The sequence below is a fragment of the Callionymus lyra genome, chromosome 14 (genome assembly GCF_982586985.1).
Source record: "Callionymus lyra chromosome 14, fCalLyr1.hap1.1, whole genome shotgun sequence".
NCBI classification, from domain to species: domain Eukaryota; kingdom Metazoa; phylum Chordata; class Actinopteri; order Syngnathiformes; family Callionymidae; genus Callionymus; species Callionymus lyra.
The window spans coordinates 306,037-325,632 of NC_141831.1; the positions used below are offsets into that span (position 1 = coordinate 306,037).

Genomic DNA, 19,596 nt, shown 5'->3' on the forward strand with positions numbered 1-19,596 from the left:
ATTCATCCATTAATAATAAAATATTCATCCATTAATAATAAATATTCATCCATTCATAATGAAATAATTCATTCATTCATAATAAAGTATTCATTCATTAATAATGAAATATTCATCCATTAATAATGAAATATTCATCCATTAATAATGAAATATTCATAATAAAATATTCATTCATTCATAATAAAATATTCATCCATATTAATAATGAAATATTCATCCATTAATAATGAAATATTCATTCATTCATAATAAAATATTCATCCATTAATAATGAAATATTCATCCATTAATAATGAAATATTCATTCATTCATAATAAAATATTCATTCATTCATAATAAAATATTCATCCATTAATAATGAAATATTCATCCATTAATAATGAAATATTCATCCATTAATAATGAAATATTCATTCATTCATAATAAAATATTCATCCATTCATAATGAAATATTCATTCATTCATAATAAAATGTTCATCCATTCATAATGAAATATTCATTCATTCATAATTAAATATTCATCCATTCATAATGAAATATTCATTCATTAATAATGAAATATTCATCCATTCATAATGAAATATTCATTCATTCATAATAAAATATTCATCCATTCATAATGAAATATTCATTCATTCATAATGAAATATTCATCCATTCATAATGAAATATTCATTCATTCATAATAAAATATTCATCCATATTAATAATGAAATATTCATCCATTAATAATGAAATATTCATTCATTAATAATAAAATATTCATCCATTCATAATGAAATATTCATTCATTCATAATAAAATATTCATCCATTCATCCAGTGCCATCTTGTCCTCCTGCCTGCTGGACGAGCAGCTGAACGTCGTGGGGAAGTTAGGTTGTGCTCTATGTGTTCTCGGCAGCGTTCTGCTGGTGCTGCACGCGCCACAGGAACAGGAAGTGACATCACTGCAGCACATGACCAGCATGCTGCTGAAGCCAGGTGAGGCGCGGCTATGATTGACAGGCCTTTGAGTGACAGGTGTGTCTCAGGGTTCCTGGTCTACATGTCCATCGTGTCCGTGTTGTGTGTCGTCCTGGTGATCCTGTCGCCTCGCCTCGGACGAAACAACATCTTCATCTACATCAGCATCTGCTCCCTGTTAGGAGCCTTTACTGTGGCGTCCGTGAAGGGCCTCGCCATCGCCATCACCACAGGTTATTATTATTATTAATATATCGTTATTAACACGTCACTACAGGTTATTATTATTATTATTAATATATCGTTATTAACACGTCACCACAGGTTATTATTATTATTAATATATAGTTATTAACACGTCACTACTGGTTATTATTATTATTATTATTAATATATAGTTATTAACACGTCACCACAGGTTATTATTATTATTAATATATAGTTATTAACACGTCACTACTGGTTATTATTATTATTATTATTAATATATAGTTATTAACACGTCACCACAGGTTATTATTATTATTATTAATATATCGTTATTCACACGTCACCACAGGTTATTATTATTATTATTAATATATAGTTATTAACACGTCACTACTGGTTATTATTATTAATATATAGTTATTAACACGTCACTACTGGTTATTATTATTATTAATATATAGTTATTAACACGTCACTACTGGTTATTATTATTAATATATAGTTATTAACACGTCACTACTGGTTATTATTATTATTATTATTAATATAAAGTTATTAACACGTCACTACTGGTTATTATTATTATTAATATATAGTTATTAACACGTCACCACAGGTTATTATTATTATTAATATATAGTTATTAACACGTCACTACTGGTTATTATTATTATTAATAATATATAGTTATTAACACGTCACTACAGGTTATTATTATTATTATTATTATATAGTTATTAACACGTCACTACTGGTTATTATTAATATTATTAATATATAGTTATTAACACGTCACCACAGGTTATTATTATTATTAATATATAGTTATTAACACGTCACTACTGGTTATTATTATTATTATTAATATATAGTTATTAACACGTCACTACAGGTTATTATTATTATTATTAATATATCGTTATTAACACGTCACTACTGGTTATTATTATTATTATTAATATATAGTTATTAACACGTCACTACTGGTTATTATTATTAATATATAGTTATTAACACGTCACTACTGGTTATTATTATTATTATTAATATATAGTTATTAACACGTCACTACAGGTTATTATTATTATTATTAATATATCGTTATTAACACGTCACTACAGGTTATTATTATTATTATTAATATATAGTTATTAACACGTCACCGCAGGTTATTATTATTATTATTAATATATAGTTATTAACGTGTCACTACTGGTTATTATTATTATTATTAATATATAGTTATTAACACGTCACCACAGGTTATTATTATTATTATTAATATATAGTTATTAACACGTCACTACTGGTTATTATTATTAATATATAGTTATTAACACGTCACTGCAGGTTATTATTATTATTATTAATATATAGTTATTAACACGTCACTACTGGTTATTATTATTAATATATAGTTATTAACACGTCACTGCAGGTTATTATTATTATTAATATATAGTTATTAACACGTCACTACTGGTTATTATTATTATTATTAATATAGAGTTATTAACACGTCACTACTGGTTATTATTATTAATATATAGTTATTAACACGTCACTACTGGTTATTATTATTAATATATAGTTATTAACACGTCATTGCAGGTTATTATTATTATTATTATTAATATATAGTTATTAACACGTCATCACAGGTTATTATTATTATTATTAATATATAGTTATTAACACGTCACTACAGGTTATTATTATTAATATATAGTTATTAACACGTCACTACTGGTTATTATTATTAATATATAGTTATTAACACGTCACTGCAGGTTATTATTATTATTATTATTAATATATAGTTATTAACACGTCATCACAGGTTATTATTATTATTATTAATATATAGTTATTAACACGTCACTACTGGTTATTATTATTAATATATAGTTATTAACACGTCACTACTGGTTATTATTATTATTAATATATAGTTATTAACACGTCACTACTGGTTATTATTATTATTATTAATATATAGTAATTAACACGTCACTACTGGTTATTATTATTATTATTATTAATATAAAGTTATTAACACGTCACTACTGGTTATTATTATTATTAATATATAGTTATTAACACTTCACCACAGGTTATTATTATTAATATATAGTTATTAACACGTCACTACTGGTTATTATTATTATTATTATTAATATAGAGTTATTAACACGTCACTACTGGTTATTATTATTATTATTATTAATATATAGTTATTAACACGTCACTACTGGTTATTATTATTATTATTAATATATAGTTATTAACACGTCACTACTGGTTATTATTATTATTATTAATATATAGTTATTAACACGTCACTGCAGGTTAGTATTATTATTATTAATATATAGTTATTAACACGTCACCACAGGTTATTATTATTATTATTAATATATAGTTATTAACACGTCACCACAGGTTATTATTATTATTATTAATATATAGTTATTAACACGTCACTGCAGGTTATTATTATTAATATATAGTTATTAACACGTCAGTACTGGTTATTATTATTATTAATATAAAGTTATTAACACGTCACTACTGGTTATTATTATTATTAATATATAGTTATTAACACATCACCACAGGTTATTATTATTATTATTAATATATAGTTATTAACACGTCACTACTGGTTATTATTATTATTATTATTAATATAGAGTTATTAACACGTCACTGCAGGTTATTATTATTATTATTATTATTAATATATAGTTACTAACACGTCACTGCAGGTTATTATTATTATTAATATATAGTTATTAACACGTCACTACAGGTTATTATTACTATTATTATTAATATATAGTTATTAACACGTCACCAGAGGTTATTATTATTATTATTAATATAAAGTTATTAACACATCACTACTGGTTATTATTATTATTATTAATATATAGTTATTAACACGTCACTGCAGGTTATTATTATTATTATTATTATTAATATATAGTTATTAACACGTCACTACTGGTTATTATTATTATTATTAATATATAGTTATTAACACGTCACTACTGGTTATTATTATTAATATATAGTTATTAACACGTCACTGCAGGTTATTATTATTTTTAATATATAGTTATTAACACGTCACTACTGGTTATTATTATTAATATATAGTTATTAACACGTCACTACTGGTTATTATTATTAATATATAGTTATTAACACGTCATTGCAGGTTATTATTATTATTATTATTAATATATAGTTATTAACACGTCATCACAGGTTATTATTATTAATATATAGTTATTAACACGTCACTACAGGTTATTATTATTAATATATAGTTATTAACACGTCACTACTGGTTATTATTATTAATATATAGTTATTAACACGTCACTGCAGGTTATTATTATTATTAATATATAGTTATTAACACGTCATCACAGGTTATTATTATTATTATTAATATATAGTTATTAACACGTCACTACTGGTTATTATTATTAATATATAGTTATTAACACGTCACTACTGGTTATTATTATTATTAATATATAGTTATTAACACGTCACTACTGGTTATTATTATTATTATTAATATATAGTTATTAACACGTCACCACAGGTTATTATTATTAATATATAGTTATTAACACGTCACTACTGGTTATTATTATTATTATTATTAATATAGAGTTATTAACACGTCACTACTGGTTATTATTATTATTATTATTAATATATAGTTATTAACACGTCACTACTGGTTATTATTATTATTATTAATATATAGTTATTAACACGTCACTACTGGTTATTATTATTATTATTAATATATAGTTATTAACACGTCACTGCAGGTTATTATTATTATTATTAATATATAGTTATTAACACGTCACCACAGGTTATTATTATTATTATTAATATATAGTTATTAACACGTCACCACAGGTTATTATTATTATTATTAATATATAGTTATTAACACGTCACTGCAGGTTATTATTATTAATATATAGTTATTAACACGTCAGTACTGGTTATTATTATTATGAATATAAAGTTATTAACACGTCACTACAGGTTATTATTATTATTATTATTAATATATAGTTATTAACACATCACCACAGGTTATTATTATTATTATTAATATATAGTTATTAACACGTCACTACTGGTTATTATTATTATTATTATTAATATAGAGTTATTAACACGTCACTACTGGTTATTATTATTATTATTATTATTAATATATAGTTATTAACACGTCACTACTGGTTATTATTATTATTATTAATATATAGTTATTAACACGTCACTACTGGTTATTATTATTATTATTAATATATAGTTATTAACACGTCACTACTGGTTATTATTATTATTATTAATATATAGTTATTAACACGTCACCACAAGTTATTATTATTATTATTAATATATAGTTATTAACACGTCACTACTGGTTATTATTATTATTATTAATATATAGTTATTAACACGTCACTACTGGTTATTATTATTATTATTATTAATATAAAGTTATTAACACGTCACTGCAGGTTATTATTATTATTAATATATAGTTATTAACACGTCACTACTGGTTATTATTATTATTATTATTATTAATGATTAATATATCTTTATTAACACATCACTACAAGTTATTAATAGTTATTAATATATATTTATTAACACGTAACTACAGGTTATTATTATTATTATTAATGATTAATATATAGTTATTAACACGTCACCACAGGTTATTATTATTATTATTAGTATTATTATTAATATATAGTTATTAACACATCACTACAGGTTATTATTATTATTAATATATAGTTACTAACACGTCACTGCAGGTTATTATTATTATTAATATATAGTTATTAACACGTCACTACAGGTTATTATTACTATTATTATTAATATATAGTTATTAACACGTCACCAGAGGTTATTATTATTATTAATATATCTTTATTAACACATCACTACAAGTTATTATTATTATTATTATTAATGATTAATATATCTTTATTAACACATCACTACAAGTTATTAATAGTTATTAATATATATTTATTAACACGTAACTACAGGTTATTATTATTATTATTAATGATTAATATATAGTTATTAACACGTCACCACAGGTTATTATTATTATTATTAATGATTAATATATATTTATAAACACGTCACTACAGGTTATTAGTGATTAATATATACTTATTAACACATCACCACTGGTTATTATTATTATTATTAATGATTTATATATAGTTATTAACACATCACCACTGGTTATTATTATTATTATTAATGATTTATATATAGTTATTAACACGTCACCACTGGTTATTAATGATTAATATATCTTTATTAACACATCACCACTGGTTATTATTATTATTATTATTAATGATTTATATATAGTTATTAACACGTCACTACAGGTTATTAATGATTATTATTAATATATATTTATTAACACGTCACCACTGGTTATTATTATTATTATTAATGATTAATATATATTTATTAACACGTCACTACAGGTTATTAATGATTATTAATATATATTTATTAACACGTCACTACTGGTTATTAATGATTAATATATCTTTATTAACACGTCACTACAGGTTATTAGTGGTTAATATATCTTTATTAACACGTCACTACAAGTTATTAATAGTTATTAATATATATTATTAACACGTAACTACAGGTTATTATTATTATTATTAATGATTAATATATAGTTATTAACACGTCACTACTGGTTATTATTATTAATGATTAATATATCTTTATTAACACATCACTACAGGTTATTAGTGATTAATATGTCTTTATTAACACGTCACTACAAGTTATTAATAGTTATTAATATATAGTTATTAACACGTCACTAGAGGTTATTATTATTATTATTAATGATTAATATATAGTTATTAACACATCACCACAGGTTATTATTATTATTATTAATGATTAATATATAGTTATTAACACGTCACCACAGGTTATTATTATTATTATTAATGATTAATATATAGTTATTAACACGTCACTACAAGTTATTAATAGTTATTAATATATATTTATTAACACGTAACTACAGGTTATTAGTGATTATTATATCTTTATTAACATGTCACTACAAGTTATTACTGATTATTAATATATATTTATTAACACGTCACTACAGGTTATTAATTATTATTAATATATATTTATTAACACATCACCACTGGTTATTATTATTATTATTAATGATAAATATATAGTTATTAACACGTCACTACTGGTTATTATTATTAATATATAGTTATTAACACGTCACTGCAGGTTATTATTATTATTAATATATAGTTATTAACACGTCACTACTGGTTATTATTATTAATATATAGTTATTAACACGTCACTACTGGTTATTATTATTATTATTAATATATAGTTATTAACACGTCACTACTGGTTATTATTATTATTATTAATATATAGTTATTAACACGTCACTACTGGTTATTATTATTAATATATAGTTATTAACACGTCACTACTGGTTATTATTATTAATATATAGTTATTAACACGTCACTACTGGTTATTATTATTAATATATAGTTATTAACACGTCACTACTGGTTATTATTATTAATATATAGTTATTAACACGTCACTACTGGTTATTATTATTATTAATATATAGTTATTAACACGTCACTACAGGTTATTATTATTAATATATAGTTATTAACACGTCACTACTGGTTATTATTATTAATATATAGTTATTAACACGTCACTGCAGGTTATTATTATTATTAATATATAGTTATTAACACGTCACTACTGGTTATTATTATTATTATTAATATATAGTTATTAACACGTCACTACTGGTTATTATTATTAATATATAGTTATTAACACGTCACTACTGGTTATTATTATTAATATATAGTTATTAACACGTCATTGCAGGTTATTATTATTATTATTATTAATATATAGTTATTAACACGTCATCACAGGTTATTATTATTATTATTAATATATAGTTATTAACACGTCACTACAGGTTATTATTATTAATATATAGTTATTAACACGTCACTACTGGTTATTATTATTAATATATAGTTATTAACACGTCACTGCAGGTTATTATTATTATTATTATTAATATATAGTTATTAACACGTCATCACAGGTTATTATTATTATTATTAATATATAGTTATTAACACGTCACTACTGGTTATTATTATTAATATATAGTTATTAACACGTCACTACTGGTTATTATTATTATTAATATATAGTTATTAACACGTCACTACTGGTTATTATTATTATTATTAATATATAGTTATTAACACGTCACTACTGGTTATTATTATTATTATTATTAATATAAAGTTATTAACACGTCACTACTGGTTATTATTATTATTAATATATAGTTATTAACACTTCACCACAGGTTATTATTATTAATATATAGTTATTAACACGTCACTACTGGTTATTATTATTATTATTAATATATAGTTATTAACACGTCACTGCAGGTTAGTATTATTATTATTAATATATAGTTATTAACACGTCACCACAGGTTATTATTATTATTATTAATATATAGTTATTAACACGTCACCACAGGTTATTATTATTATTATTAATATATAGTTATTAACACGTCAGTACTGGTTATTATTATTATTAATATAAAGTTATTAACACGTCACTACTGGTTATTATTATTATTAATATATAGTTATTAACACATCACCACAGGTTATTATTATTATTATTAATATATAGTTATTAACACCTCACTACTGGTTATTATTATTATTATTATTAATATAGAGTTATTAACACGTCACTACTGGTTATTATTATTATTATTATTATTAATATATAGTTATTAACACGTCACTACTGGTTATTATTATTATTATTAATATATAGTTATTAACACGTCACTACTGGTTATTATTATTATTATTAATATATAGTTATTAACACGTCACTGCAGGTTATTATTATTATTATTATTATTAATATATAGTTACTAACACGTCACTGCAGGTTATTATTATTATTAATATATAGTTATTAACACGTCACTACAGGTTATTATTACTATTATTATTAATATATAGTTATTAACACGTCACCAGAGGTTATTATTATTATTATTAATATAAAGTTATTAACACATCACTACTGGTTATTTTTATTATTATTAATATATAGTTATTAACACGTCACTGCAGGTTATTATTATTATTATTATTATTAATATATAGTTATTAACACGTCACTACTGGTTATTATTATTATTATTAATATATAGTTATTAACACGTCACTACTGGTTATTATTATTAATATATAGTTATTAACACGTCACTGCAGGTTATTATTATTATTAATATATAGTTATTAACACGTCACTACTGGTTATTATTATTAATATATAGTTATTAACACGTCACTACTGGTTATTATTATTAATATATAGTTATTAACACGTCATTGCAGGTTATTATTATTATTATTATTAATATATAGTTATTAACACGTCATCACAGGTTATTATTATTAATATATAGTTATTAACACGTCACTACAGGTTATTATTATTAATATATAGTTATTAACACGTCACTACTGGTTATTATTATTAATATATAGTTATTAACACGTCACTGCAGGTTATTATTATTATTATTAATATATAGTTATTAACACGTCATCACAGGTTATTATTATTATTATTAATATATAGTTATTAACACGTCACTACTGGTTATTATTATTAATATATAGTTATTAACACGTCACTACTGGTTATTATTATTATTATTAATATATAGTTATTAACACGTCACTACTGGTTATTATTATTAATATATTGTTATTAACACGTCACTACTGGTTATTATTATTATTAATATATAGTTATTAACACGTCACTACTGGTTATTATTATTATTATTAATATATAGTTATTAACACGTCACTACTGGTTATTATTATTATTATTATTAATATAAAGTTATTAACACGTCACTACTGGTTATTATTATTATTAATATATAGTTATTAACACTTCACCACAGGTTATTATTATTAATATATAGTTATTAACACGTCACTACTGGTTATTATTATTATTATTATTAATATAGAGTTATTAACACGTCACTACTGGTTATTATTATTATTATTATTAATATATAGTTATTAACACGTCACTACTGGTTATTATTATTAATATATAGTTATTAACACTTCACCACAGGTTATTATTATTAATATATAGTTATTAACACGTCACTACTGGTTATTATTATTATTATTATTAATATAGAGTTATTAACACGTCACTACTGGTTATTATTATTATTATTATTAATATATAGTTATTAACACGTCACTACTGGTTATTATTATTAATATATAGTTATTAACACGTCACTACTGGTTATTATTATTAATATATAGTTATTAACACGTCATTGCAGGTTATTATTATTATTATTATTAATATATAGTTATTAACACGTCATCACAGGTTATTATTATTAATATATAGTTATTAACACGTCACTACAGGTTATTATTATTAATATATAGTTATTAACACGTCACTACTGGTTATTATTATTAATATATAGTTATTAACACGTCACTGCAGGTTATTATTATTATTATTATTAATATAGAGTTATTAACACGTCACTACTGGTTATTATTATTATTATTATTAATATATAGTTATTAACACGTCACTACTGGTTATTATTATTATTAATATATAGTTATTAACACTTCACCACAGGTTATTATTATTAATATATAGTTATTAACACGTCACTACTGGTTATTATTATTATTAATATATAGTTATTAACACTTCACCACAGGTTATTATTATTAATATATAGTTATTAACACGTCACTACTGGTTATTATTATTATTATTATTAATATAGAGTTATTAACACGCCACTACTGGTTATTATTATTATTATTATTAATATATAGTTATTAACACGTCACTACTGGTTATTATTATTATTAATATATAGTTATTAACACTTCACCACAGGTTATTATTATTAATATATAGTTATTAACACGTCACTACTGGTTATTATTATTATTATTATTAATATAGAGTTATTAACACGTCACTACTGGTTATTATTATTATTATTATTAATATATAGTTATTAACACGTCACTACTGGTTATTATTATTAATATATAGTTATTAACACGTCACTACTGGTTATTATTATTAATATATAGTTATTAACACGTCATTGCAGGTTATTATTATTATTATTATTAATATATAGTTATTAACACGTCATCACAGGTTATTATTATTAATATATAGTTATTAACACGTCACTACAGGTTATTATTATTAATATATAGTTATTAACACGTCACTACTGGTTATTATTATTAATATATAGTTATTAACACGTCACTGCAGGTTATTATTATTATTAATATATAGTTATTAACACGTCATCACAGGTTATTATTATTATTATTAATATATAGTTATTAACACGTCACTACTGGTTATTATTATTAATATATAGTTATTAACACATCACCACAGGTTATTATTATTATTATTAATATATAGTTATTAACACGTCACTACTGGTTATTATTATTAATATATTGTTATTAACACGTCACTACTGGTTATTATTATTATTAATATATAGTTATTAACACGTCACTACTGGTTATTATTATTATTATTAATATATAGTTATTAACACGTCACTACTGGTTATTATTATTATTATTATTAATATAAAGTTATTAACACGTCACTACTGGTTATTATTATTATTAATATATAGTTATTAACACTTCACCACAGGTTATTATTATTAATATATAGTTATTAACACGTCACTACTGGTTATTATTATTATTATTATTAATATAGAGTTATTAACACGTCACTACTGGTTATTATTATTATTATTATTAATATATAGTTATTAACACGTCACTACTGGTTATTATTATTATTATTAATATATAGTTATTAACACGTCACTACTGGTTATTATTATTATTATTAATATATAGTTATTAACACGTCACTGCAGGTTAGTATTATTATTATTAATATATAGTTATTAACACGTCACCACAGGTTATTATTATTATTATTAATATATAGTTATTAACACGTCACCACAGGTTATTATTATTATTATTAATATATAGTTATTAACACGTCACTGCAGGTTATTATTATTAATATATAGTTATTAACACGTCAGTACTGGTTATTATTATTATTAATATAAAGTTATTAACACGTCACTACTGGTTATTATTATTATTAATATATAGTTATTAACACATCACCACAGGTTATTATTATTTTTATTAATATATAGTTATTAACACGTCACTACTGGTTATTATTATTATTATTATTAATATAGAGTTATTAACACGTCACTACTGGTTATTATTATTATTATTATTATTAATATATAGTTATTAACACGTCACTACTGGTTATTATTATTATTATTAATATATAGTTATTAACACGTCACTACTGGTTATTATTATTATTATTAATATATAGTTATTAACACGTCACCAGAGGTTATTATTATTATTATTAATATAAAGTTATTAACACATCACTACTGGTTATTATTATTATTATTAATATATAGTTATTAACACGTCACTGCAGGTTATTATTATTATTATTATTATTAATATATAGTTATTAACACGTCACTACTGGTTATTATTATTATTATTAATATATAGTTATTAACACGTCACTACTGGTTATTATTATTAATATATAGTTATTAACACGTCACTGCAGGTTATTATTATTATTAATATATAGTTATTAACACGTCACTACTGGTTATTATTATTAATATATAGTTATTAACACGTCACTACTGGTTATTATTATTAATATATAGTTATTAACACGTCATTGCAGGTTATTATTATTATTATTATTAATATATAGTTATTAACACATCATCACAGGTTATTATTATTAATAAATAGTTATTAACACGTCACTACAGGTTATTATTATTAATATATAGTTATTAACACGTCACTACTGGTTATTATTATTAATATATAGTTATTAACACGTCACTGCAGGTTATTATTATTATTAATATATAGTTATTAACACGTCATCACAGGTTATTATTATTATTATTAATATATAGTTATTAACACGTCACTACTGGTTATTATTATTAATATATAGTTATTAACACGTCACTACTGGTTATTATTATTATTAATATATAGTTATTAACACGTCACTACTGGTTATTATTATTATTATTAATATATAGTTATTAACACGTCACCACAGGTTATTATTATTATTATTAATATATAGTTATTAACACGTCACTACTGGTTATTATTATTAATATATAGTTATTAACACGTCACTACTGGTTATTATTATTAATATATAGTTATTAACACGTCATTGCAGGTTATTATTATTATTATTATTAATATATAGTTATTAACACGTCATCACAGGTTATTATTATTAATATATAGTTATTAACACGTCACTACAGGTTATTATTATTAATATATAGTTATTAACACGTCACCTGGTCTCGAAAAGCGCTATATAAATATATATTACTTACTTACTTACTTACTTACTACTGGTTATTATTATTAATATATAGTTATTAACACGTCACTGCAGGTTATTATTATTATTAATATATAGTTATTAACACGTCATCACAGGTTATTATTATTATTATTAATATATAGTTATTAACACGTCACTACTGGTTATTATTATTAATATATAGTTATTAACACGTCATACTGGTTATTATTATTATTAATATATAGTTATTAACACGTCACTACTGGTTATTATTATTATTATTAATATATAGTTATTAACACGTCACCACAGGTTATTATTATTAATATATAGTTATTAACACGTCACTACTGGTTATTATTATTATTATTATTAATATAGAGTTATTAACACGTCACTACTGGTTATTATTATTATTATTATTAATATATAGTTATTAACACGTCACTACTGGTTATTATTATTATTATTAATATATAGTTATTAACACGTCACTACTGGTTATTATTATTATTATTAATATATAGTTATTAACACGTCACTGCAGGTTATTATTATTATTATTAATATATAGTTATCAACACGTCACCACAGGTTATTATTATTATTATTAATATATAGTTATTAACACGTCACCACAGGTTATTATTATTATTATTAATATATAGTTATTAACACGTCACTGCAGGTTATTATTATTAATATATAGTTATTAACACGTCAGTACTGGTTATTATTATTATGAATATAAAGTTATTAACACGTCACTACAGGTTATTATTATTATTATTATTAATATATAGTTATTAACACATCACCACAGGTTATTATTATTATTATTAATATATAGTTATTAACACGTCACTACTGGTTATTATTATTATTATTATTAATATAGAGTTATTAACACGTCACTACTGGTTATTATTATTATTATTAATATATAGTTATTAACACGTCACTACTGGTTATTATTATTATTATTAATATATAGTTATTAACACGTCACTACTGGTTATTATTATTATTATTAATATATAGTTATTAACACGTCACCACAGGTTATTATTATTATTATTAATATATAGTTATTAACACGTCACTACTGGTTATTATTATTATTATTAATATATAGTTATTAACACGTCACTACTGGTTATTATTATTATTATTATTAATATAAAGTTATTAACACGTCACTGCAGGTTATTATTATTATTAATATATAGTTATTAACACTTCACTACTGGTTATTATTATTATTATTATTATTAATGATTAATATATCTTTATTAACACATCACTACAAGTTATTAATAGTTATTAATATATATTTATTAACACGTAACTACAGGTTATTATTATTATTATTAATGATTAATATATAGTTATTAACACGTCACCACAGGTTATTATTATTATTATTAGTATTATTATTAATATATAGTTATTAACACATCACTACAGGTTATTATTATTATTAATATATAGTTACTAACACGTCACTGCAGGTTATTATTATTATTAATATATAGTTATTAACACGTCACTACAGGTTATTATTACTATTATTATTAATATATAGTTATTAACACGTCACCAGAGGTTATTATTATTATTAATATATCTTTATTAACACATCACTACAAGTTATTATTATTATTATTATTAATGATTAATATATCTTTATTAACACATCACTACAAGTTATTAATAGTTATTAATATATATTTATTAACACGTAACTACAGGTTATTATTATTATTATTAATGATTAATATATAGTTATTAACACGTCACCACAGGTTATTATTATTATTATTAATGATTAATATATATTTATAAACACGTCACTACAGGTTATTAGTGATTAATATATACTTATTAACACATCACCACTGGTTATTATTATTATTATTAATGATTTATATATAGTTATTAACACATCACCACTGGTTATTATTATTATTATTAATGATTTATATATAGTTATTAACACGTCACCACTGGTTATTAATGATTAATATATCTTTATTAACACATCACCACTGGTTATTATTATTATTATTATTAATGATTTATATATAGTTATTAACACGTCACTACAGGTTATTAATGATTATTATTAATATATATTTATTAACACGTCACCACTGGTTATTATTATTATTATTAATGATTAATATATATTTATTAACACGTCACTACAGGTTATTAATGATTATTAATATATATTTATTAACACGTCACTACAGGTTATTAATGATTATTAATATATATTTATAAACGCGTCACTACAGGTTATAAATGATTATGAATATATATTTATTAACACGTCACTACTGGTTATTAATGATTAATATATCTTTATTAACACGTCACTACAGGTTATTAGTGGTTAATATATCTTTATTAACACGTCACTACAAGTTATTAATAGTTATTAATATATATTATTAACACGTAACTACAGGTTATTATTATTATTAGTAATGATTAATATATAGTTATTAACACGTCACTACTGGTTATTATTATTAATGATTAATATATCTTTATTAACACATCACTACAGGTTATTAGTGATTAATATGTCTTTATTAACACGTCACTACAAGTTATTAATAGTTATTAATATATAGTTATTAACACGTCACTACAGGTTATTATTATTATTATTAATGATTAATATATAGTTATTAACACATCACCACAGGTTATTATTATTATTATTAATGATTAATATATAGTTATTAACACGTCACCACAGGTTATTATTATTATTATTAATGATTAATATATAGTTATTAACACGTCACTACAAGTTATTAATAGTTATTAATATATATTTATTAACACGTAACTACAGGTTATTAGTGATTATTATATCTTTATTAACATGTCACTACAAGTTATTACTGATTATTAATATATATTTATTAACACGTCACTACAGGTTATTAATTATTATAAATATATATTTATTAACACATCACCACTGGTTATTATTATTATTATTAATGATTAATATATAGTTATTAACACGTCACTACTGGTTATTATTATTAATATATAGTTATTAACACGTCACTGCAGGTTATTATTATTATTATTATTATTAATATATAGTTATTAACACGTCACTACTGGTTATTATTATTATTATTAATATATAGTTATTAACACGTCACTACTGGTTATTATTATTAATATATAGTTATTAACACGTCATTGCAGGTTATTATTATTAATATATAGTTATTAACACGTCACTACTGGTTATTATTATTATTATTAATATATAGTTATTAACACGTCACTACTGGTTATTATTATTAATATATAGTTATTAACACGTCACTACTGGTTATTATTATTAATATATAGTTATTAACACGTCATTGCAGGTTATTATTATTATTATTATTAATATATAGTTATTAACACGTCATCACAGGTTATTATTATTATTATTAATATATAGTTATTAACACGTCACTACAGGTTATTATTATTAATATATAGTTATTAACACGTCACTACTGGTTATTATTATTAATATATAGTTATTAACACGTCACTGCAGGTTATTATTATTATTATTATTAATATATAGTTATTAACACGTCATCACAGGTTATTATTATTATTATTAATATATAGTTATTAACACGTCACTACTGGTTATTATTATTAATATATAGTTATTAACACGTCACTACTGGTTATTATTATTATTAATATATAGTTATTAACACGTCACTACTGGTTATTATTATTATTATTAATATATAGTTATTAACACGTCACTACTGGTTATTATTATTATTATTATTAATATAAAGTTATTAACACGTCACTACTGGTTATTATTATTATTAATATATAGTTATTAACACTTCACCACAGGTTATTATTATTAATATATAGTTATTAACACGTCACTACTGGTTATTATTATTATTATTAATATATAGTTATTAACACGTCACCACAGGTTATTATTATTAATATATAGTTATTAACACGTCACTACTGGTTATTATTATTATTATTATTAATATAGAGTTATTAACACGTCACTACTGGTTATTATTATTATTAATATATAGTTATTAACACGTCACTACTGGTTATTATTATTATTATTAATATATAGTTATTAACACGTCACTACTGGTTATTATTATTATTATTAATATATAGTTATTAACACGTCACTGCAGGTTATTATTATTATTATTAATATATAGTTATTAACACGTCACCACAGGTTATTATTATTATTATTAATATATAGTTATTAACACGTCACCACAGGTTATTATTATTATTATTAATATATAGTTATTAACACGTCACTGCAGGTTATTATTATTAATATATAGTTATTAACACGTCACTACTGGTTATTATTATTATGAATATAAAGTTATTAACACGTCACTACAGGTTATTATTATTATTATTAATAATATATAGTTATTAACACATCACCACAGGTTATTATTATTATTATTAATATATAGTTAGTAACACGTCACTACTGGTTATTATTATTAATATATTGTTATTAACACGTCACTACTGGTTATTATTATTATTAATATATAGTTATTAACACGTCACTACTGGTTATTATTATTATTATTAATATATAGTTATTAACACGTCACTACTGGTTATTATTATTATTATTATTAATATAAAGTTATTAACACGTCACTACTGGTTATTATTATTATTAATATATAGTTATTAACACTTCACCACAGGTTATTATTATTAATATATAGTTATTAACACGTCACTACTGGTTATTATTATTATTATTATTAATATAGAGTTATTAACACGTCACTACTGGTTATTATTATTATTATTATTAATATATAGTTATTAACACGTCACTACTGGTTATTATTATTATTATTAATATATAGTTATTAACACGTCACTACTGGTTATTATTATTATTATTAATATATAGTTATTAACACGTCACTGCAGGTTAGTATTATTATTATTAATATATAGTTATTAACACGTCACCACAGGTTATTATTATTATTATTAATATATAGTTATTAACACGTCACCACAGGTTATTATTATTATTATTAATATATAGTTATTAACACGTCACTGCAGGTTATTATTATTAATATATAGTTATTAACACGTCAGTACTGGTTATTATTATTATTAATATAAAGTTATTAACACGTCACTACTGGTTATTATTATTATTAATATATAGTTATTAACACATCACCACAGGTTATTATTATTATTATTAATATATAGTTATTAACACGTCACTACTGGTTATTATTATTATTATTATTAATATAGAGTTATTAACACGTCACTACTGGTTATTATTATTATTATTATTATTAATATATAGTTATTAACACGTCACTACTGGTTATTATTATTATTATTAATATATAGTTATTAACACGTCACTACTGGTTATTATTATTATTATTAATATATAGTTATTAACACGTCACCAGAGGTTATTATTATTATTATTAATATAAAGTTATTAACACATCACTACTGGTTATTATTATTATTATTAATATATAGTTATTAACACGTCACTGCAGGTTATTATTATTATTATTATTATTAATATATAGTTATTAACACGTCACTACTGGTTATTATTATTATTATT

General features: G+C 20.9%; 1 protein-coding gene across 1 annotated transcript in view; it reads left to right on the forward strand.

The window, feature by feature from the left end:
• nipal4 (NIPA like domain containing 4) overlaps positions 1-19,596 on the forward strand; it is a 37,186-nt gene that overhangs the window by 7,671 nt on the left and 9,919 nt on the right. Inside the window, exons 6-7 of the mRNA XM_087807349.1 lie at positions 829-989; positions 1,040-1,204. Coding sequence (XP_087663475.1) covers positions 829-989; positions 1,040-1,204 — 326 coding nt within the window. The remainder of the gene's footprint in view (positions 1-828; positions 990-1,039; positions 1,205-19,596) is intronic.